The sequence below is a fragment of the Mus pahari genome, chromosome 4 (genome assembly GCF_900095145.1).
Source record: "Mus pahari chromosome 4, PAHARI_EIJ_v1.1, whole genome shotgun sequence".
Lineage (NCBI taxonomy): Eukaryota > Metazoa > Chordata > Mammalia > Rodentia > Muridae > Mus > Mus pahari.
In genome coordinates, this window is record NC_034593.1 from 95352446 (window position 1) to 95376379 (window position 23934).

General features: G+C 45.2%; 1 protein-coding gene across 2 annotated transcripts in view; it reads left to right on the forward strand.

Annotated features, from left to right (window-relative positions):
• Kcnd3 (potassium voltage-gated channel subfamily D member 3) overlaps nt 1-17076 on the forward strand; it is a 215672-nt gene extending 198596 nt beyond the window's left edge. The window contains exons 3-8 of one of the 2 annotated variants that reach the window (XM_021195562.2): nt 5938-6100; nt 12639-12740; nt 13086-13175; nt 14597-14653; nt 15700-15947; nt 16632-17076. In XM_021195562.2, coding sequence (XP_021051221.1) covers nt 5938-6100; nt 12639-12740; nt 13086-13175; nt 14597-14653; nt 15700-15947; nt 16632-16833 — 862 coding nt within the window. In that variant the 3' untranslated portion in view covers nt 16834-17076. The remainder of the gene's footprint in view (nt 1-5937; nt 6101-12638; nt 12741-13085; nt 13176-14596; nt 14654-15699; nt 15948-16631) is intronic. The other variant, XM_021195563.2, reaches the window with a different exon arrangement.
• The last annotated feature ends 6858 nt before the right edge of the window (nt 17077-23934 follow it).

Genomic DNA, 23934 nt, shown 5'->3' on the forward strand with positions numbered 1-23934 from the left:
GAGGGAGAGGGAGAGGGAGAGGGAGAGGGAGAGGGAGAGGGAGAAGGAGAAGGGGAGAAGAAAACATTCTCATTAGAAGCTTCAGGTGTAACTCGGTGGTAGTGCACTTTCCTTAGAATGTATAGCCTTGGATTTGATTCCTGGTATAAATAAACAATTGCCATAGAGTGGTAGAAATCACAACTAGACAACTATGATAAAAGTTGATTAAATATACAACTTACATAGTAGAATTTTTGTGTGTTGTCTGCATCTCAATAAAGTGGTCAGAAATAAATCTAGGGTGGAAACTCATTGACCTGGCCTAGGGAAGACCTTCCCTTATTTTGAATTTCTTATGACCAGAGAGAATGAGAAGAGTGGCCAGTGTGTGACTGGTGGGTTTCCTAGACAGAGGTCATGTTATGTTGATGAGGGAGGGGCACACAGTAGACTATAAACAGAAAAACAAGTCCACCACACAATAGACAATTTACAATTACCCAAGTGTGGAACTAATTTTTTTTTTTATTATTATCACAGTTCTGAGGATCTGAAGCCCACTGTATAGGTGGTATAGGCTCAGGTTAAATCAGTTATCCAGGGTCATTTGACGAGTTAGTGAGTCCTACTAGCCCAGGGGTAAACCCAGGACTGATTCCAGCTCTTTTCCCAATTATTAGGCCATGCTGCCTCCCTCTGGCTTTATACAAGTTGCTGGAAAATTCAGGAACACACTACTGGAGACCTAACTGTAGATCCCTTCTTTATTTCATTAATGTTTACGCTTTCACTGAAGGAGACCCTCCTAACAGGGCTGAGTCCTTCCTTTGTTGACCTATGAGCACTGTTGGTTATCTTGAAGAAGTGCCAGACTAGAGATGGTCACTCAGCCTCTCCTGGCCTCTTCTGCGTCCATACCACGCCCACACCACTTCCTCTAGTTTGTCAAGGATGTAAAGAACTGGGGCAGAAAGACATCCTGCAAAGTCACAACAGGATGGGCCTCCAGCCATCTCCTGATCTGCCAGCCCATTAACCTCACTCTCAAAACAAGAAATAAGGTTAAGTTGGCAAGATGTGTGCATAACAACCCAAACACGGCTTATTTTCCAAGAGTTCACAAGCTGTCCGCTTAATAATCTGCCTTTGAATTCTGCCAGCAATCTGATGGCAGAAGTGATGGATGCCAAGCCTGTTGGTTTGTGGTTTCTCGATTTCAAAATACCAACAGAGCCATTTTAAGCCTCTAGCCTCTTGGTGTTCCTCTGCTGCGCTGTGATCAGGGATCTCGGGGGTGACTCTGCAGCCCCGCCTGTATTCCCTCCTATCTCCAGGTAGGGCTCTGTACATCTCTGAGGGAACCTGCTCAGTCCAGCCAGGCACATACCCACTCTCCCTCCCGGACGCCAAGCTCCAAACCCTTCCGATGGGCATAGGTCCCAGTCTTCTCCGTATGAAAAGCATTCCTCTCGGCAGAGTGCAGTCGTTCTGTTTCCTCTGTCATCTGCTCCCTCAGACCATCTGTCTAGCAGTGGCTAGAGCTCCCCTCCCTTATTTCTTCAAACGTCTAAAACAACCACAGTGTTTTGCTCAGGATTCTCACCGGCCACAGCCACTCTCCGATGCAGCCTTCCTGACTCTGGCCTCTGGCCTGCCATCTTTAGCTTCCCCCGTGGTCGTGGAGCCACAGACACCTTTCAGTCTGTCATGTCATCTGAAAAGCTCAACTAATATGATCTATTGCATGGAAACTGCTCGTCACCATCACTGGGATTGTGTGGATTTGAAACGATTAACTATCTTTAGAGTTCCCTACCGACAGCAATCATGGTTTCCAGATTGCCTGCAGAAAAGCAAATGTGTTTGATGTTCACTGGCTACATATATCAAGTGAGAGCCTAACACTGGTTGCTCTTGTTATCCTCTCTTTATAAAGGAACCTGAGGTCCAAAGTCAAATCCCTCCAAGATCACAGAGATTTAATGGTGGCCCAGGAGGGTCTCAGCCCAGATGACCTTAGTAAAGAAATCCTAGCTCTCACTTGTCCACCTGCCCCCGCCCTCCCATCTCCTGAGTGTCCAGGCTGAAGAGGTAAATGTGACAGAAGGACTGGAGCAGGTCTCAGTGGTAGTGTGTGTCTGAGACAGCTTAAGCCAGAACCCAGGACTCTGTTCAGAGAGAAGGAAAGTGGAGGAAATCAGTTCTCAGAGCTTCTTAGTAAGGTTTTGAGGGGCTTATATGAAGTCATTCATTCATTCATTCGCCCAGCACTTGTCAACCCCGCCCTCTTCACAGCCCTCAAGTTTTTCAGGTAAGGCCCTCAGGCTTCCAACATGGCTAACCTGTCTCCTTCCACATCCTCCGTGGAGACCCAGGGCACGTGGATCTCCTCAGTATCATTGCCTTTGCGTTTCTTCATTTTACCAGCAAACATTCCTCGGACTTGCTAAGGCAGTTTCTGCTACAGACACAGACGGCTCATAGCTATGGCCAAGGGAATCCTCATAGTTCTTCCCTTCATAAGGCCTTTAAATTATCTCAGTAAAGAGGAGGCTCAGCCTAACTGCTGTGGAGCGCATTGTATTGATTGCAGGAAGGAGGCTTGGGCCAGCTGCCTGGGGCTGAGCAAGGGCCAGGCCACACTGGTCCCAGGGGCAACAGCCACCGTGGGAAGCACTTAAGAGAGTTCCAGACTGAGAAGAGTCCATCATTACTCCAAAGTGGCTAAAACAGCTGAGTGTCAGAGACCGTGCGCATCTCTGAGACAGTACGGTTGGTTAGAAAGGAGACGAAGTCAAGATGCACAGGCTCCATCTCAGCTATGTAACAGGCAAACCATGAAAGAACCCAGCCCTCCGTGACTTAATGTGTATAACAGGGTAAAGAATTTGAAGTTCCGAGGACTCCTGGGCTCATGGGAGGTCAAGCCCTAAGAACTTTGTAAGTTGTAGATGAACAGAAGCTGAGTTTATTTTTGTTTTCTTTACTTGGGAGCTGCTCCCTTCTGCTTCCAGCCCACCCGTGGCTCCTCAGGTGCTTGGACTCAGATCCAAACCCCTCCCCCACCTACTGGATGTTGAATGCTGTATCCTGCCTACCTCCTCTGCCTCATCTGTCTGCAGCCCTGCTGGCCCCTTGATAATTTCTTGAAAGAACTATTTTTATTACCTGAGGCCTCTGTATTTCCTGATCCTCCTGCCAGGTACGCCCAGGCCTGGGTGTTTTACATGGCTGGAAATCACACTTCATATCTTATCTCAGTGAGGCCTTCCCTAACCACATCATTTGCCTCTGTTCTCTTCATAGAGATAGCCACACACCACAGGACTGTTAGGACTTTTAATAAGTGTTTGAGTTTAATAAACTCTGAGAATTTCATACAAAATGTATTTTGATCACATTTCCCTACAAATATTTCCCTTTTCTCTTCCCAGATCCACCCTGTTAACTTGAGTTTCTATGGAGGGGATAAAATATCATGATCAAAGGATACGTCGGGGAGGGAAAAGGTTATTTCAGCTCACAACTCTTAGATCCCACTCCATCACAGAAGGAAGTCAGGACAGAAATTCAAGACAAGAACCTGGAGGCAGGAACTGAGGTAGAGCCATGGAGGAATGGTGCTTTCTGGCTTGTTCCACTTGGCTTACTCAACCTGCTTTTTTATACAGCTCAGAGGGACCACCTGCCCAGGGTTGGCACTACCTAAGTAGACTGAGCCCTCACATAAATCACTAATGAAGAAAACACAGAATAGACTTAACTATATGCATTTTCTCAACTGAGAGTCCCTCTTCCAAAATGACTTTAGCTTGTGTCAAGTTGACACGAAACTAACCAGCACACATCCGTCCTATCTGCCCCAACTTTCTACCACTACAACTACAACTACAACTCCTCCTCCTCCTCCTCTCCTTCCTCTTCCTCCTTCTCCTTTGGTTGTTGCATCAACTCCAATTTGTGCTGTCTATATATTTCTTGGTGTGCAGCCACTCACTAGAGTGTGGTCAACCTACAACAAACCACGTCTTCAAAGAAAACTAACAGTTCCTCACTCCCCCAAAGCCATCAAATATCCATATCTCCTCGGTTAGCTGTGGGGACTCTTGAAGCCCTTCTCACTCCATGCTAAAGTGTTCACTGGCTTGATCTTGTGTAGGCAAACACAGCTACCGTGAGTTCATGAGTGCTGCCATGCTGTCATGGCCAGAAGAAACTCTTTAGATTCCGTCTTCCCCCAACTTCCAGGTCTTATAATCTTTTTGTCCCCTCATCCACGATGGTCCCTGAGCCTAGGGACACAAATATGATATGAGTGCCTTGTCTGTGGCAGAGCACGACACAGTCACATATTCTCTGAACTTAAATAGTTGTACGTTTCTGCATCAACTGCCATCGACTCACAAAGAAATGTCTGACGTTTCATCAACTCCAGTGTCTGCTGCCTATATACATCTGGATGCGGGGCCACCCCTGGATTGTGTTTGACTTTCCGGGATCCATAGCTTCACAGAAAGCTGACTGTTCCTCCCTACTAAAAGCCATCAGATGTTCATAGCTCCTCATTTAGGGGTGGGGACTCCTGCAGATCAGGCCCTATACCTAAACAAAAGCTCTTGGTTGCCCCATAACATTGATTCTGCTTTGTCACCCATGACATACCTTGCCACTGTTGCAGCTTACAGGGTTGACAGCTGGGTAAGACCGTTGACGTCCCCCGACCCCAGAAGCCTATGGAGCACTTTCTAATGCTATGACAACTGGTCAGCTGGGAGGAAGCTTCCTAGTCAGAACCAGCTTAATTGATTTCTCCATGCCATGACCAGTGTGTGTGGTCTCTTTAGCAGTAGAGTCTTGCCAAGTTATGGTGCCGACCAAGAGCAGTGGTAATAGCCTGTGTTCTTTTGGGGGTCTCCAGGACACCTTTGACTGACAACTCAAGGGGAGTACGCCTCAAGTACGCCCAGCACTGGGATTTGGCAGTCTAAAGCTTCTGGGAGGAGCATTAATTCCTGTGCAGAATAACTGCGGTTAAACTCATTTGTGGGCTGGAGAGATGGCTCAGTGGCTAAGAGCCCTGAATGTTCTTCCAGAGGTCCTGAGTTCAATTCCCAGCAACCATATGGGCAGCTCACAACCATCTGTAATGGGACCTGATGCGCTCTTCTGGTGTTTCTGAAGACAGTGACAGCGTACTCATATATATAAAATAAATAAATAAATCATTTAAATTCATATTTATATATATAATATATATATTGCAGTTATTCTACATAGGATAGGGATTAATATATATTATTGTGATGATTATAATTTGTAAGATATATATTCATATATGTGTATGTATATGTGTAATTATGATATATATGGTTATAAAATAGTAGGTTACTTTATAGCTAGCTTTCTCAAACATCCTTGAAGTTAGTCATCCCTCCCCACCCCTCCTTGCCCTCCCTCCTATCCCTATCCCCCCTCAAGCCTCTCCCCCTGTTATTCTCCTTTCCCCTTCCTATCACCCCTGTTCCACTATCCTCCCTCCCTTAAGGAACCACCAATGGCCCCTTTCTGGGTTTCTGCATTCTACAGATACTCCAAATTAACCGCAAGTCTAAGTCTTGATGCTAAAATCCGCATAGGAGTGAGAACATGTAGCATTTGTCTTCTGGGTCTGGTTACCTTTTCCCACAGGGCTTTTTAATGTGATCATTTACTCCTGTGGCCTTCCTCCTAGAAAGCAGCTCCGTGAGCATACAGGGTTTGCTTCTCTTGCTCACGCTGAGATTGTAGCCCTGACCCCCATGTATAGTAGCTACTGTGGCACACTAATGAATAAACGAATAAATTAACGAGTGTTCGAGCAAGGGAGTGGTTGGCTAAGAAGTCCCACTTGTTTCCCACATGGCCCCTTACTTATATCCTCTCTCTTGTCCCCACCCCTCCCCCTCTCTCTTACAGATATGGAGACATGGTGCCTAAGACAATCGCAGGGAAGATATTCGGCTCCATCTGCTCCCTGAGCGGTGTCCTGGTCATCGCTCTGCCGGTCCCTGTGATAGTCTCCAACTTTAGCAGGATCTACCACCAGAACCAGAGAGCAGATAAACGCAGGGCACAAAAGGTAAGCCTTAGAGACACGGTTGGGGGAGGGAGTAGGAAGGGTGGGGGACTCGGGCAGCCTTGCCAGCCCTAGATTCTTGGGAGGATTCCTGCATAGACTTCCTCTGGCTTGGAAAGATGAGGCGGTGTTGTGTCCTCCTACCCACCAGTATCCTCAGTTAGCCACAGTCTGCTGCTATAGAATGCTGCAAACCTTCAGTCATTGACACAGAACCTGATTGTCCTCCTTTTAAGTAATCTATTGAACTGACACATAGCTCCATTTCTATACCCCCAGCCACGGCCACCAAGCAGCCCACCCAAGAGCTCACGAGGAAACAAAATGCCATTTTAATATCCTGTTGAGGGCTTTATACAAAAACAAGTGACAAAAATAAATGTGCAGAAAAGAAAAAAAAGAACACTGTGAGAGGAGAAGACTCTGGCCGCTGAGTTCTAGGTCAAGTGGAACATCAAATATTAGTAAGCACCAGGGCGCCATGCCAAGTCACCGAACTCGGTTGATAACTAGAGAGTCAGCACCAGGCCTGGGCAAAGTTCTGGGTCCTGCCAAGTCTGTACTTAGAAGACAGGTAAGTGAAATACCATTGCCAGCCCATACAGTGCAAGATGCCTACAGGCTGCTGTGCTCAGAAACCCCTTTCTCCCTGTGGCTTTCAGACTTCTCTCTGGGACAGCAAGGTCACACCACAATTCCAAGGCATCATCCGGAGATGGTTCCTGGCAATACTTTTACAAGGGTTCTGTGTTATTTGCCTGGCTGTGACAAAGGCCTATCGTATATAATTAAAAGAAGAATAACTATTTGGTCACAGCTTCAGAAGGATTCATCTGTCTGCTTGGTCCTCAAATGTCATGGCGACAGGGAGAGCACATGATGGAGATTATTCTTCATCTCTTGACAGACTGTGGCGGAGAGAAGGGAATGCTGGAGGCCCACTGTCTTTCTTTTTTCACTGGAGCCCACACCCACATGCTGGCACCATTTCCATCAAATGGGTCTCTCTCTAGACAACACAGATACTCCCAGAGTGTGCCTCACCAGTCTCCTGAGGGATGCTAAGTTCAATCAAGTTGGGAAAGACTAGAAGACAAGGGATATCTGAAGGGAAGTGTCTATTTCCGTTTTGATCTGGGATGAAAATGGTACCTTTATTGCTCTGGAGGTCATGACCTGTGGCTCTGTGTACACAGAGGTCAGTCTCTGTGTTGAAAAGACAGAGGGCACCTTGTTGCAAGAAGAGCTTAGAGAGAAGGATTTTGCTCTCTGTATTTTGTCTTTCTTCCATCCCGTCACTCCTACAGACATTTATGTAAGCACCTTCCATGTGACAGGCCTAACAGATAGATTATTTGCTCGCACTGGCAGAAGTAATTTCTGGGTAGCAGGAATTACCGTACAAATGAATCTCGAACCTCAGAACGGGTCTGTGCATGCTGGCTATAACATAATTATAAAAAGCCACAAGTTTAAGCTAACTCTAAAACAATGGTATAGCAACGTACACAGAAACAAATAGCAAAATATACAATGAATAATATAATCATACACTAAGCCTGCCCCCACATCCTAAAAATGACCTCTTCCAAGTCATTGTATTCCCCTCCTCCTTACCTTCCTGGTCCCCTGTACCCATGCCTGGTCTGTAATTTTGCCAGACATAAATTCTTTCTTCTGAGGTCCTCTGTCCCCTGTAGCATCTACCTTCTATCTCTTCACCCGAGGTCAAGGTCTTCTCACTCCCAGACACTCCTGAAATGGAAATCTTATCTTTCCCTCCTCAGGGCAGCTGGTAAAAGTGAACAATGACTAAATACATCACACAGTTCTAAATAAAGGGGCAAAAAAAACCTGGCTCTCACCCAAACCCCAGGGCCAGGGAATCCTATAGCACATACGCTGCCCTTGCACCTCCTACCCCTGGCAAGCACAGACACAGTTTGTTTGTTTGTTAGTTTGTTTTTGCAGAGCTGGTAGGGTTCTCAGAAGTGCCAGGCTCAATGGTGAGAGCCCCTCCAGAGGTGCTCTGTAGCCACCTTTCCCTCCCAGCCTACACCATTCCTACTTCTCAAAGAAGTTCATCTGCGAAGACCATCACATTGAATGTTTCCTGCAGACTGTATAAAGCTTATGGTGTGTGGTTAAAATCCAGAAGGACCAACTCTGGCTTTTTCCTCCCTCTAAGCTACTCAAGAGGAGCCCTCCGCAACCCCTTTGTCTATCCTTTGAACTCAGTAAATATTTACACATTTTCACCCAGCCTGGACACTGTTTCTCCTCAAGGTGGCACAGCTCTGTCCCCTTCACCTTGGGCTTCCTGTGAGATGGAAAAACAATACTGTCTGCTCCCAGCACTCAGTCTGTCATGGTGAGCCAAGGCAAGGCCGGCTCAGGGGACTTGGTGAAAGTGGAGAGATGGGGACAGGGAGGAGGTTAGGGACGCTGATGACAGCCCTTAGCCCTGACCGTGCTTCTGGGAGATGCAAGGACATAAAAAGTAAGCTCCAGCCGCGGTGCCTGGTGGATGAAGGCTCCAAAAGAAATGAGTGTGTCACATCTACCCTGGGGACTGACTTCTCTGGTCCAGGAGAACTAGAGATGAGCCAGCGTTGTCCAGCAAGGGCACTCGGGTGAGAGAAGCTTCCACCTGCCCTAGCTCTACCCGCGTTCTCTGGGTTCAGGGGCGATTGTTTTAGTTTTGCTTAGTTTTTACTTTTGTTGTGCTGGGGATTAAACTCAGGGCCTTGTTTGTGATAGGCAAATGTTCTATCTATCCTTTAACTACACCCCCACCCCAGTACCATATCCTTTGATTTTAAAGAAACATTTCATAATTATAGGCTCACATGTAGTTGCAAAAATAATCCTTTTATGTACTTTGGCCAGTTTTGTCTAATGATAACATTTTATAAAACTATAGAGTACACAAATGGTATGAAGCAACCTCCCTCACCTATCTTCTTCAGACCGCCCCAGGGTTTTGGGGTAGGATGGGTTGTTGTTGTTGTTGTTGTTATTGTTGATAGTGGTGGTGGTGGTGGTGGTGTGTGAGTGTGTGTCTCTGTGTGTATGTGTGTGTGTCTGTGTGTGTCTGTGTGTATATGTGTGTCTATGTGTGTCTGTGTATATGTGTGTCTGTGTGTGTATGTGTGTGTATGTGTATCTGTGTGTGTATGTGTGTCTGTGTATGTGTGCATGTATGTGTGTATGTGTGTGTGTCTGTGTGTGTCCGTGTGTGTGAATGTGTGTGTATATGTATCTGTGTGTGTGTATATGTGTATCTGTGTATGTATGTGTCTGTGTGTGTGTGTCTGTGTGTATCTGTGTGTGTGTGTCTGTGTGTATCTGTGTGTGTGTGTCTGTGTGTGTCTGTGTGTGTGTCTGTGTGTGTCTGTGTGTGTATGTGTGTGTGTCTGTGTGTGTCTGTGTGTGTCGGTTCTCTCACCCATGGAGACTCCCGCAGACCCAGAAGCATCATGGCTCTGAGACCCCCTGTGGCATTTATAACCACACCCCGCTATACCACTCTTCCTTTCCTCCTGGGAACTCTTTGACTGATCGCCACCTATAAAATGCTTTCACTTCAAAACAGTTGCATATACGTACTCATACAGATGGTAACCTTCAGGAGATGGTCTTTTCCATCCATATAATTCCCAGAGACTAATTCAAATTATATCACTAATCCCTTATTCCAGGTCTAGTGGTACAGGCCTGTAATTCCAAATACTCAGAAGGCTGAAATGAGAGAATTGTAAATTCAAGGCCAACCTGGGCTACATCATTCAAAGCCAGCCTGGGTAACTCAACAGGATTCTGTCAGCTGGGCGTGGTGGTGCACACCTTTAATCCCAGCACTCGGGAGGCAGAGGCAGGTGGATTTCTGAGTTCAAGGCCAGCCTGGTCTACAAAGTGAGTCCAGGACAGCCAGGACTATACAGAGAAACCCTGTCTCAAAAAACCAAAAAAAAGAAAAAGAAAAAGAAAATAAAAACAAAACAAACAGGATTCTGTCTCAAAAAATATAAAAAAAAAAAATTTAAAGTCCAGTCACCAAAAAAATGTCCTTTCAATTTTTCCCTCAGTAGTGTTCCACTGGACAGTTGTCTATTGAAGAACATGTAGGATAGCAATGGTTTTTAGTTATTACAAATAAGAGCAATGAACATTCATGTGTTCGTGCTTATATCATCATGCCTCAATGTCTTTCTGGTAAATGTCTAAGTGTACAACTGCCTGCATTTCCATTTCTCTCTCATCCACCTGCCCCTCTAAGGGAAAGATTTACAAAGACTCCTGTGCAGGCTATCCCTGCCAGCTGCAAGCTAGGGAGTCTCCGTCATGACAGGTTCCTCGGGGGTCATCAGATGGTCTGGATCAGTAATGGTGTCTGCCTGTGTCCGGGCTGACAGTGTTGTGCCGGATCTCTCTCCTCCAACCCCAAAGTTCCACTTGTACCTGTTGAAGATTCAGCTTCCTGAAGGTTAGAAACATACCGGAAAGGAGGTGAGCTCGGGTGGAAGGAGAAAGATGCTGCATTTGGCTTCCTAGTTAGAAGACATGAGCTGAAACCTTTCCAGTCCACAGGCTGACACAAAGGCTGCACCTGTTTACAACAGCTTCATAAGCACAGACTTCCAGCCAGCTCTACTTGTTCTTCCTTCTTTGGCTACCACAAGCTTTGCTTGAACTCCTGCTCAGTGTTGAACCTGCCCTGGAGGCTGGCAATAAAAGAATGAGCATAGGCCCAAGGCTCTGGCCCTCAGGAACACGAAACCAAGCAGAGAGCACCACCAAGTTTTACATGGAAGGATGCTGTTCTGCAGACATGCCTCAAACCTCTGTATCCCGCTTGGGAATGATTAAATGATACGGTGTGTTTGATGTGACAGTCTTCTACTTTAATAGAATCCAGAGTGAGATAAGATTAAAAGAAGTGCCGCAGAGGAGGACAGGAGAACCTTTCATCTCCGGAAAGTAATAAAGACAGGGCCTACATATGAGAAAGGTCTGGCTGTAAGTGGCAATCAGATTATATAAGGCTATTATAATGAGCTTTACACAATTGGATTTCCATATGCAGCCCTCAATACCTAGCCTTTCCCCAAAGTAACAGCAGTCAACTCCATGAACTATGAGGAACTCACTAGACTATTAACATCTACCATGGGATGCATGGGATGCAGCAGCAGGGTTTCTAGGCAGACTTATCCTAGACATGGAATGAATGAATGAATGAATTAGTTAATTGTTCTCAGAGATGGGAAGTGTCAGCAGCGGTTCGCTGGCCTTTCTTTTGCATGTCTACCTCTTCATTCTCGCGAGGAATACCTTCAAAACATAAGTTCTAGCCCCTTCTCCATATTCAAAGACCAGAGGAAAGTTGAATTGTCCCTGCAAGGAGATACTGGCCAGTGGGAGAGTTCCCAGGAGACAGGGAACGTAACATATCTTTGTGGTTCTATTGACAGTCCATCTTTCAGAGTCCAGGTTCAAATTATGTGTGTCACTCTACCCAAAGGCAGGAAGAGGATCTTCCACTACACATTAGGACTATGAATCTCATGGACTCTCCTTCTTCTTAAGAGCACTGGCTTAGAGCTGGCTCTAGTTCTACAGAGCCCAAGCTATTTTAAGCCAAAGGGGGCTGGTTGTCTGCTGTGGGCTTTCCCAGGGAGGGTTTCAGCTGTGGGAGATAAACCCAAAGAGATATACTGGAATGTGTTCCTTTGTGCACATAACACACCAGGCCACCTCTATGTATAGTACATCCTTCCCACTTCTGTGCCCAGCATAGATGTATATTGACACATCCATTAATGTATGTACTAATAACTTCCAAAGTCAATCATGCACCTATAAATACATTTCTTAACTTTAAAAAGAGCAAGAGCCTCCTGGCAACAAAGAAGGCAAACCGTCTGTCTGCCCTCGGAGAGCTTCCGTTCCACCACAGGAGAGAAACAGTAACGAGACAAGCAGCTGTGCTGCCTTAGCGGTGTGCTAGGAGGATACAGACAGCTCCGTTAAGAACTGTCACTGGTACCGATGCTATCTTCACTTTTTTTTTTTTCATAATTCACTATTATTTGGGAACCTACAGCATGTGGGGAACCAACCACACTGGAACCCAGGAGAGAATCAGGACAAGTTAGCACACAGTGTCCTCTAGGGACCCTACAGTCTCATTAGGGATAGGAGATAATTGAATGGCATAAGCCATTGTGAAATCCTGAGTGGAAACAGTCATGAACGCTTCAGGAGAGAGAACTTGAAACCATGGTATTCCTTCCACCAAGTCTCTACCCAGGTGGAATGTTTGTGAAGATCTCTAGAGTCCTGACCATGGCTAAATTGCAAAGGTGGGTACATAGGTCTTAGGTTCAGTCTAGCGTCTCTATAGAGAGATGCATAAGGCTAGGACACAGGAGCTCATTCTCCCTTATCAGACAATGCTGGGGGAACTCAGTGGATAGCTGCTGTCACAGGCTTGCTCTTCTCATATCTTATCATCTCTCTTATTGTCTACCAACCACAGAAGGCCCGCCTTGCCAGGATCCGTGTGGCCAAAACAGGAAGCTCCAATGCCTACCTGCACAGCAAGCGCAATGGGCTCCTCAATGAAGCCCTGGAACTGACGGTAAGTGCCCAGAAGAGCTGGCCGAGGAGATAAAGTAGAAATAGGTTTGTTTTCTCATCCACATGTACCAGCTCTCCCCAGAAAGCTTCAATTTAGACTCTGACAGAAACATGTTTCCAATTCTCCCCACCAACATACCCCTCCCATAAAATGTCACTGCTGCCCATGAACCCACTGCTGACAAGGGCCCCCAGCACAAGGCCAGTATGTTTCATTGTGATAAGCCCTAATATGGTATATCAGGATTTTTCCCATGCTCTTCTACCCTTCTATGATGAAAAGGGGGGGGGGGATAGAAAGAGGAGAAGACATCAGTGTTATACGTGGTCCTTCTTTTCTCACTAGGGCACCCCAGAAGAGGAGCACACGGGCAAGACCACCTCACTCATCGAGAGCCAGCACCACCACCTGCTACACTGCTTAGAAAAGACCACTGTGAGTTCCAGCCTACTGCCCCCTCCTGCCTCGTCCCTGACTTCCCAAGGCTGTACACACGTTATCATCCCTAGGCCAGATAGTTAATCTGTCCCCTTCCAATCCAAATCCATAGTCTCTCTGCCCCTAGGATGAAGACCCTAAGGGTGGGACAAGGTCACCAGAGTGACAGATCAACTGTGTCCTACAGCTCGAGAGAAGAAGCCACTCCCATAGCCTTCCCATCCCCCTGTAACACCAGCATGTGTCTTGATTACTGAAGACTAAGAGTTTTGTTTTTCATTTCTTAGTTCTGATGGACATCACCCTAAAAGACTCAAGCTGGATGTACAAAGGGTAGATTTTTGTCCCACCCCTGTATCTGGGTTGATGCAGTCCTTTTGTGCCTATATTAATGAAGGAGGCAGCATATATATTCTTTAGCCAAAAATTTATCAGTCTCAACCCCGCTTAGTAACTTTGCAGTTTTGTAGGGAGTTTGGATCGTGAAAGGCCAATTGCTAAAGGGGATCATGGCTTAGGGTGCCACAGCTGGAATGGGAATGATGCTTGTGCCTTAGTGACAGCCTGAAAGGAAGGGCAGTAGGGCCAACCCTGAACCCTTGGCAAAAGGTGCTAGGAACAGTAGGGTGGGAGAACTCAGAAGAGAACGAACATCTTCCCAGTTCCTTGCCAGAAGTTCCCTGGAGTCTAGAGTCAGGGCTCAGCACACTCTGGAAAGGAACTTCTTAATTCCTAGTAGCCCATAACCTGGCCTCCCAGATGCTAGATGCCTCTTACTCAAAATGGATACCATGGATGACAGTTGAAACCCAATGAGACCTTCCTGATGGGAAAGTGCTCTGCAAACCCAGGCTCCAGCATCTATGGTCAAAAACCATCTATGCATATCTAGAAGTTCTCCCAAGGAAACTGAACTTGCCAATGGGATAGGCCCAGACCCCACTGCCCATTCCAAGTTGCATGTGCTGGGTGGAATGTATACATTAAAAGGACATGGGTGAAATCCTTGGGGTTTGAAGAGCTGGAATGTTGGCATTGGGAGTTTCAGAGACGGAATGCTGGGGTTGGAGGGGGTGGTATGCTGAGTCTGAGAGAATGCTGGATTGGTTGCAGGGATGGGATATTGGAATGCCAGACTCTAGGGAAGGAATGTGGGACCCAGGAGTGGAATGTTGGGATAGAAAGAGAAGAGTATTGATATGGAAAGAGTGAACGTTGGGTTGGGTTAAGCAGGCTCCTATTGGAACCAAGGGGTGAAATGTTGGGACAAGAGAAGCAGAATGCTGGGAATCAAGGAGGGCTGGAATGTTGAACTTGGAGGGTGGAATGCTGGGATTGAGAAACTGAATGTCAAAACTGGAATGCTGGAATGTACAATCAATGGTATTTCTATCTTCTGTTGGCATGTTGTCCTGTAGGGGTTATCCTATCTTGTGGATGATCCCCTGTTATCTGTACGAACCTCCACCATCAAGGTATAACTTTATAAATTCAATTGTTCTTCTCTCTGAGTCTTGAGTCTGTGGATCTCCTCTGCTTACCCCTAGCCTGGTTTTCTGCATGTGCAACTGATTCTTCCTGGGCTTATGCTATCTCTGTTGTCACACCCAGTACCAGCTCAGGCTCCTAGTGGTTTTACACCCAAAGTACCCAGTTTCCTTTCCCATTCTTTCCTTTGACCTCCCCAGGGGCTGAGGGGACAGTGGGATCCAGCTTCAAGGTTCATTTCCTCTGGAATGCCCAAGTACCACATAGCTCTATGCTGCCTCCCATGTTTCCTCGGAACTCCTGGTACTGGTGCCAGGGGACTCTTTGATCTCTGTTTCTCTTCCTCCTCATTCTGACAGCTTTAGCCTCACTGCCAATGCCAGAGTTTTAATCACCTTGGTCAAGCAGCCATTTTCAAGATGTCCTGTGTTTAGCTACAAGCCACACTCGTGCCCTATAATCAAGACACTGTTAACATTCTTTTCCCAAGCTCACAGTTGACCTAGGGAATCCTGTACCAACCAGGTAGTTAAAGATCCATATGCTTTAACCAGACAAAAAGAAAAAGAATTAAAAGAAATCTTATCCTTGGCAATTTGACCCCTTTGCATTCAAGAAGTGTCCATCCAATTCTATGAATGGTCCGAACCGCTTACAAAGTTATGTCACACCAATAAGCGTGATCAGATGCATAAAGATGAACTAGACGACTCATATTCAATGGCTTTAGAGCTTACTGATTCCAGCTCTGCTGATGCCCCTAGGTCCCTCTGAGCCCCTTCTACTCAAAGATGTAGATGGAGTGTATGAAACATAATGATTTAACAACTGTGTCCCTGGCCAACCTAATAGCAGGGAAGCCAGTTGGAGTCTTTTGACATTGACACCTGTGGAAATGAAACCTCTCCCAAACACTTCTCTGTAATCCTGGCATCTGGGCACTGTTCATGAAAGACCTCAAGCAGGCAGACAGAGACTGGGGCTCTGCCCTGCCTCCTTTCTTCTTTTTCACTTTCTCTCCTTCCTCCCCCAGAACCACGAGTTTATTGATGAGCAGATGTTTGAGCAGAACTGCATGGAGAGCTCAATGCAGAACTACCCTTCCACCAGAAGTCCTTCCCTGTCCAGCCACTCGGGTCTCACCACCACCTGCTGCTCCCGTCGTAGCAAGAAGACCACACACCTGCCCAACTCTAACCTGCCTGCCACCCGCCTGCGCAGCATGCAGGAGCTCAGCACGCTCCACATCCAGGGCAGTGAGCAGCCCTCCCTCACCACCAGGTTGGCAGCTTCCCTTCCTGCCACCCCCAAAGCCTTGAGTCATTCCCTTTCCAGAATTAAACAATCATAGCATTAGAACCTTGGGGATCCCCTAGTGGCTCCCCTTATCTACTGCATGGGGCTCCTCTGCTTTCTTCCCCCACTTTTCTTCTCACTCATTAAAGTTAATCCAAGGGTCTTCATAAGCTATTGGATGATACTGTAGCAGTGTAGGTCAAAAGTGGGTTTAAGTAGTAGGAGGCTAAAAACTGAAAAAGAGTTCAAAAATTGAAAAGATGGACTATGATCATTTTCCTAAGAAAATACTTTTCTCAGCTGTGTGACATCTATGGCTGACCCCAAGCGGATTATGAATCACAAACTGACTTTTCCTTCTCATCTCCGTTTATATTTAAGCCATTCCCCATCACTTCCAAATAAGTTGAAGAGAATTTGGGAAAAGCAAATGTCATAACATCACAAGTTATAAGTCCACTGGGCTGGAAATAAGTACTATCTGCATGATTTAGTAATTGTTGATAGCAGTTAGAATGGCAATTATAAGCTGATTATTAAAGGGAGAGATCAAGGGCCATTGAATTCCTAGACAGAGAGAGCATAGAGCAAAAATCATGGCGGGAGTCGAGGGAGATTTGGGGTGCCCACAAGCAGGGACCATCTTCAACTCACTCTTTTCTATCCTAGTCGCTCCAGCCTTAATTTGAAAGCAGACGACGGACTGAGACCAAACTGCAAAACATCCCAGATTACCACAGCCATCATCAGCATCCCCACCCCGCCAGCTCTAACCCCAGAGGGAGAAAATCGGCCACCCCCTGCCAGCCCAGGCCCCAACTCGAACATTCCTTCCATAACCAGCAATGTCGTCAAGGTCTCTGCCTTGTAAACACACTGGACAGAGGGCCTGAGGGGGTAGTGGGGAGTAAAAGGGGCTGGCATGTTGGTGAGTGGCCACTGGGACCACTCCCTCCCACTATTTCTGGCCACCCCGTTGCACCCCTAGCACTGAGACTTGTGCCTGGAAGGGAAAGGAAGCAGCGAAGGGTACCCAAGGATCCTGCTGCTGGTGTGGACACAGCCCTGTGACACTGCATCTTACTGGGGCCAGAGGAAGGGAGGGGGTGGGCAGGGGATTGGCCATGAGGGGGTGCAGGCTGCTTGCCTGGACAGGACCTGGTGGGGATACCTCAGACCAAATAACAGTTGTTTCTGGAAACCCCAGTGAGGAAAACACAAGACCAAGATCAGCCCAGAGGCCGAGTCATCACATGCAAACAGGAAGAAAATATAACACTGTGTATTTAAGCACCTTTTTCAAGGATCTTAATGGATAATATTTATTCATGGGAAAAGGTGGAAAACAAAATCATCAATGGATTTTTGTGAAATGTTTTTCTCCACGGACCCAACACCTTTAAACCAAAACAATGCATTTTGTGAGGTTGGTTTTTATTTTTCTCCTTTTATAGCAAAAGCTTTTAGACTCAAAGTCAGTAACTGCTGAGTTCCCTCCCCATTCCCAGGATGAGTGTGGTTACCTTAGCTGGGCCCTCACTGCCCAACTGACCTGCACAGAACTGTCAACCACACAGCAAACCTCCTGCTCCATTGGTCTGTCTCCTTTGTCTCTGTACCTATCTGCTTCACCTTGGCTGTTTTCTGTGTCCAACCATCTGTCTCACCATGGACAGCAAATCCTTCTCTGTCACTGCCAAGTACTGCAGACTTGTGCCTAGAGTCAGGCCGAGTGAATGCAAATACAGAAAAAGAAAGGAAGGCAAGTGGGCTGAGTTAAAGGGTGAGGTAAGTCTATATTATGAACAGAAGTGCTTCCATTTTGATTGGAACCACTTATCTTTGCAGTTTGGGTCAGGGTGGTGGTCACACTTACCACACTGGGTCTTGAAAATGAAATCAGCAACCTCAGAAAGCAGTTGTTTCTGCTATGCCCCAGTGAAAACAGAAGCACTGGGAAGCTGCCACAGCTCCGGAGCACCTTGCTATGTGCCCTCCTTTAGGGTCCATCATGAAGGCCGTGTGGAGCTCTGCCAAGATACTCCATGAGCATCTTCAAGTGAGGAGGATGGGAGGAGACCCTGGCTTACCACCCAAGGCAGTTCCTACACAGAAGCTGTGAAGGTTAAGCCTGTGTACCTCATGAAGGATGTTTCAAAGCAAGAAAGCAAGCAAGAGGTTCTAGATCATTGTCTGGTCAGAAAGATGCCCTGAGGTCTGAGTCATCTTCAGCCCTTATCTCCGAAAATAGCTGATGGGTGGTACCTCTGATGTCCTCCATGCAAGTGAGGAAGTGGAGATTACTTCTTGAAAATGTGGATACCTTGGTTTAAGTTATTGGCACGGTAGTGGGCCTGGGAAGAGTGTTATTGGAATCTTCCTAAACATTTTCACCACTTAACAACAGAGCAAGTGAGCCTTTTCCTGCCCTTCTCAACCCCAAATACTCTACTGCACTCTCTGAAGCCTGGGATCTGAGGCACAGGAGCCGCTTAGGAATTTATCCATTCTACAGCTTAGTTTAAAATACAGATAAGCTGTTCATTTGCATGTCAAAAAAATCTCTGCCCACTACAGCCATCTAGATGAGTTTTAACTAGCCAGCGACCTGAAGGCACTCATGGGGCTTCCTGGGTCCAGCTCCAGTGACCCCGTACGCAGAGGAGCGCAGATGTTTTGAGGAGGTACCAAACCAGAGAGTGGCTAGAAGAGCAGAAGAAAGGGGCCCTTCCTTCCGTGTTTTTCTCCCTGTCTGCATCCTCAGTGGGCCCTGACAGCTCTTTCTCCTACATCTAGCCTCGGGATTTCCCCTTATAGGAATGGGGTGGTTCTTCCAATCTAGTAACTTCATACATATATTTTATTGGCCAAGGAGTAGAGCCAAGCTAGACCCAGTTTTAACAGGTAGTCCAAGAAGTAGAAAAGGCTCTTCCTTTTGAAAGAAGGGATCATGGAACAAAGGAATGTCTAAGTGCATGATAAGTCCTAAGAACTGAGTGGAATAAAGCTAGAGTTTAAGAGGAACACTTGAATTCTCATACAAGCCACCATTCTATTTCAGAACAAGTCATTAGAGAGTTAGAATAATGAGTGCTTCAACAGAGGATCTCCATGTCACTTGGGACAGTGCACCAACACAGCATATAATTGTGCTGTTTCTGTTTCATTTCCAAAGTCCATATCATGCCAGTTCCTAAAAATAATCATTAGACTGTCTGCATTTTCAATCCCCCATATGAGTCTTGTGAAGAGATTAAGGAACCCAACTCAACTGCGCTCAAAGATACCAACCCAAGAAAGTAGCTCACAGCCATATCTGCTCAAGGGTATTCATGGGGAAGCACAGGGGCAAACATGTGCTGGATCACCTTAGCAAATCTGATTCATCGGCTAGTAAGTGAACCACCATGGTATCAGGTTCTTCTGGAGACCAATAGCTCTCTGGTGCAAGGACTCATGGTGTTCAAACCATGTTAGGGTATCAGTAAATTCCCCACTTCACCACTCCATTCAACCTTACTTAGCACTGGGGGAGAAGGTATCAAAAGGACAAAAAAATAAGACTAAGTAGAAATAACTTGGAAAGTATATTGAGCATACCAGAGAAGAATAAAGACTATCTAATTCATTTTAAAGTGTAGAAATCTGAGGTCCAGAGAACTTGACTCCCTCCCTCAAGGCAATGTCATTTAAGGATAGAATAGGGACTGGAACACAAGACTCTTGGCTACTAATCTAATGTGGTTTTGGTATTTTGGGGTTTGGTTTGGTTTAGGGGTTTTTTAATCACACCTTTTGCCTCACAGAGTTACTCTATTGGAGAAGAACCATCAAAGATGCCATGTCATAAGGAAACACTTGTGTGTCAACAGAACTTGATATAGCTCTTGGAGATCACTTAACTGTACTAATACAAATTACAGATGTTGAAGCCACCGTTTCTAGTGTAGAACCAGCTGTGGGTGATCAATTCTGTAAGTAGATGAACAAGGGAATGCCCAAGATTTTTTCAGGCAATTTTTTCTCAATGAGGAGGAGGCTTGGACAATGACATTTCCAAGCATACTATGGGCTCTCACTACCATCTGTGAAGGTAGTCACCTTAGTAAATTTTTGACTCAGAAGAAATGGGCACAAAGAAGTTGGATGCCTCACTCAAGGTTTTGTGCCAAGTGAATGGCAGGATTATGACTTGATCCAGGACTTAGCATGTCCTGGGAGTGTCTTCTATGTCCTGCTCCATGGCTTGAAGACTTGCTCACATTTTTAAAAGCTGGATGTCAAGAGTGCTGATTAGGGGAAGGAAGCATTCCTGAAGTAGCAGGACCTTCTGGAATAGACCATTATTTCTTCCTCATTCTCATTCCCACTTTTCCTATCTAGTCTCAAGCTCAGGACTAACTGTACAGAACCTCTTTCAAAAGACCAGTAGATAGTCTCAACAGTTGAACATTATTAGTTTATGACCACATAATTAGATCAGATGTTAAGGAAGTGGTAAATGATGATCCCTGGTTGACAGAAGTCACATAGAGAACTGCTGAGGACTTTATACAGTTGTTTTGATTTCTCTGCAGTTCAGGACCATGTCATTTTCTTGTCAGAAAGCAAGTAGGGAAAGTACCTGGGAGCATTATATGCCTAGATCATTTTCCTTGTCTTTTTAAAAATAGCAGTAGTGACTGAAATTGAGCTAGCATTAGATTTGAAACTGTTAATGGATTCTAGTGATTCAGGCTCCCTCACTTCAATACTGGGTAACTAAGTAAGGCAGAAGGATCCCAATGCTGTTCATTTGAAGTAATAGTTTCCCTTTCACGCTAGCTAGCATGGAATCACTGTAAGAGGAGCAGGAGAAACTTTTACTTTTCCTCTGATTTCCTAATGAATTCTCATTACTTGCAAAGCTTTAAAATGATGGGATAAAGGAAAAGCATTGCCATGACCCATGACACTTGGAGCCCAAACAGCATCATGAAGAGCATTAGAACTGAGGGACAGTGGCTTTGAAAAATGAAACGGCTTTTTAAAGGGGTTCCTTGTGGGTCTTGTTTTTTTATTCAGGATATTCTACGTCTTCTCATAAACTGTTGGAACGACATTTATCTCAGCAGGTTATTTAAACTGTGCTGGCTGATGACACATTAGCCAGCGCAGGGCACAGACCCAAGTCCTAGGGGACTCCTTGGACCAATGGACTATTTTACAAACCAGGGAGGTGGGAGGGATGGTATATTTTTGATAACCAGACATTCCAATGTTTTCCTTAGAGGTCATGCGCTCCCATTAATGTTCCTGTGGAAAACATCAAGTGTGTTCTTTTCTATTTTCGTATAATTATTGGGCTTTGCTTACCATCATTACAATGGCAAAGAAATACACTGTATAAAACTGCAGGAAGACAAATGTGAAAACTTTCTGTGGGGAAAAAAAGCTCTTAAGTTTGTCTTCTTTTGAAATTGTAGTGCAAATGTTATAACATGTATATCATTTACAGTACCGAGTCCTGTGCCACTGCTGTACCTGATGTATCCAATCTGGATTAAACAAATTATGTGCCACAAGCCTTCAAGTGAGATTTTTTTTTTTCTAATACCAGTGTTTTCCTTTCCAAAAGTATAGCCTTACACCAGCCAGCTTTCCAGGCTGCTAGCACATAGTCTTAGGTGTAACAGCCTCAGCTAACCAGCCTACGCCTCTCCTTCCATGTAACCAACGCTACAACTTCCTGGAACTTCTTGCCTTCCTACATGCCTTAAGCAAGTTCAGTTTTTACAGAAAAACACCTGGCTGAATTTTTCTACAGCTCTTAAGGACCAGTTACTAAACAAAAATGTCTTTATATATACTCTGTTTGTTCCACTTAGACCAAGGTCTCAAACAAACCTCCCCCCCCTCCCCACCCCAAGATCTGGCAGGCAACAGAAGCACAAGCTCAGGCTCTTCGTCATGTATCTTCTACTTCACATCAGTCACTTTTTAACTTCTTCCCTTCAGTTTCTTTCTTGGTTTTAAAGGGGTTGGGTGGGGTAGGGTGGGGTTAAGTATCTTGAAGTTCTGCTTTAACCCTAACAATTCCGTTGATGTGAGAGAAGCAGCATTTTCATGTTCTGCCATCCAACAGCACACGTTTAAATCCTTTTCATTCTCCACAACCACCAGGTCACAATGAAAACAGTCAAAGGGTTTGGGAAACACAGTATGTATGCCCAAGTCAACAATTCATTCTAAGCACTAAGCACTTACCACCCACTAGGTGTCACTAAAGACCCATAGCTCAAATAAGCAGGACAAAACTGTATGCAGCAACTCTAATTGCAGTCAGCAATTCTTTATGAAAAAGCATTCAGTGTGCATAAAGCCCTTGGTTTGACACTGAGTTTTGATTCCCAGATTTACAGATGGAAGGAAAGAACTGACTACTGTTATCCTCTGACCTCTACCCATGAACACACACAATTAAAATATAGTAAAACTTTTTTCTTACTATATAGCTCTGACCGTCCTTAACTATGTAGACCAGGCTGGCCTTGAACTCAAGAGATCAGCCTGCCTTTGCCTTTTGAGTGCTGGGATTAAAGGCACGTGCATCTTTATGCCCATCTCCTGACAAAACGTTTAAAGCATTAAATGTCAAGTATCAAGAAGAACACGTGCACTTATTCGAAAGATACAAAATAAATAAACACATTCTGTCCCAAGTAGACAAGAGCCTTTTGCAAAGGTGTCAGTAATGGCTATAAAAATTTGAGATTGTTTTATATTTAAAGGGAAATGGGAACAGCTCTCAAAAACTTCTCTTCCAGATCACTCTTTTGTCTTAGACATGACCCACAATAAGATCACTCTTCTTCAATTACTTTTAAGTATTCTGGTGCTGAAGCTTTCCTTTAAGACACTCTTTACCCGTGACCTCCTATGTTCTCATCATTACCCACAGAAGAGAGCTGGAGCGACAGCTCACTGGTTAAGAGCACTTGCTGTTCTTCAGAGGGCCCATGTTGGGCAGCTGACTGCCTTGAACTCCAGTTCCAAGGGACCCGACACCCTTTTCTAGCCTCCGTGTGTACACGTGAGTACACAGAGAAAAAAATTTAAAAAATAAAAAAGAGGAAACTAACCCAAGGTGGTTTCACCAAGACCCCCATGTAATAATGCCTAATTCAAGCTTAACCTGGTTATATTGGTAATGAATGACTAAAGATTTTGAAAATTCAAAAATTACCTTGATTTATATACTTATTTACAAATTTGAATTATCCCCATAAAATACTTTCTCATTATAAATTATATAAAGAATTTTACAAGGAATCCTCAAAGTCTAATCCAATGTCTCATTTTCTTGAGAAAGCTGGATTTTGAAAGGTTAGATGACTGGTGCAAGGCTTACAAATAGGTAAAGTCTTAACCAGGGCAAACCTTCTTTTCATGATAGAGTTCTCAACTGACTTTACTGTGAACCATGGTTCTGAAGAGACTATGTAGACATGCTTAGCCTAATAATTCCTGTGATGCTCTTCCCACACAGGAAATCATGCACGAGTAGTAATGCCCTCTTTCACCTCTGCAGCTACAGCTACCTGGAATGAAATAGCTGCATCTTCCCTGGTACCAGTCCATGGAACTTAAATCCCTCAGCCCCTTCATAAATATTTATATGCTCAGATTCAAAGTGCCTCAATTTTCTAAACTTTTAATTCATATACTACTTGGGACCTGGGAGTTTTGTTTTCCATTTAGTGTGAGGTAGTTTGTGTCCCTGGCAGTCAGAGGACTTGCAGAAAGTTCTCTCCTGTGGGGCTCAAGCTGTGGCTGTCAAACTTGGAGGCAAGTGTGCTTACCAGGTAGCTCTAGCCTGTACGTACATGAAGCTTGAATTAGGCATTCATTATTAACATGGAGAGAGATCTTGGAGAAACCTGTTTCTTTGGATAACTAAAGAATGCAAATTATTCTTTGGAGTAACTAAAGA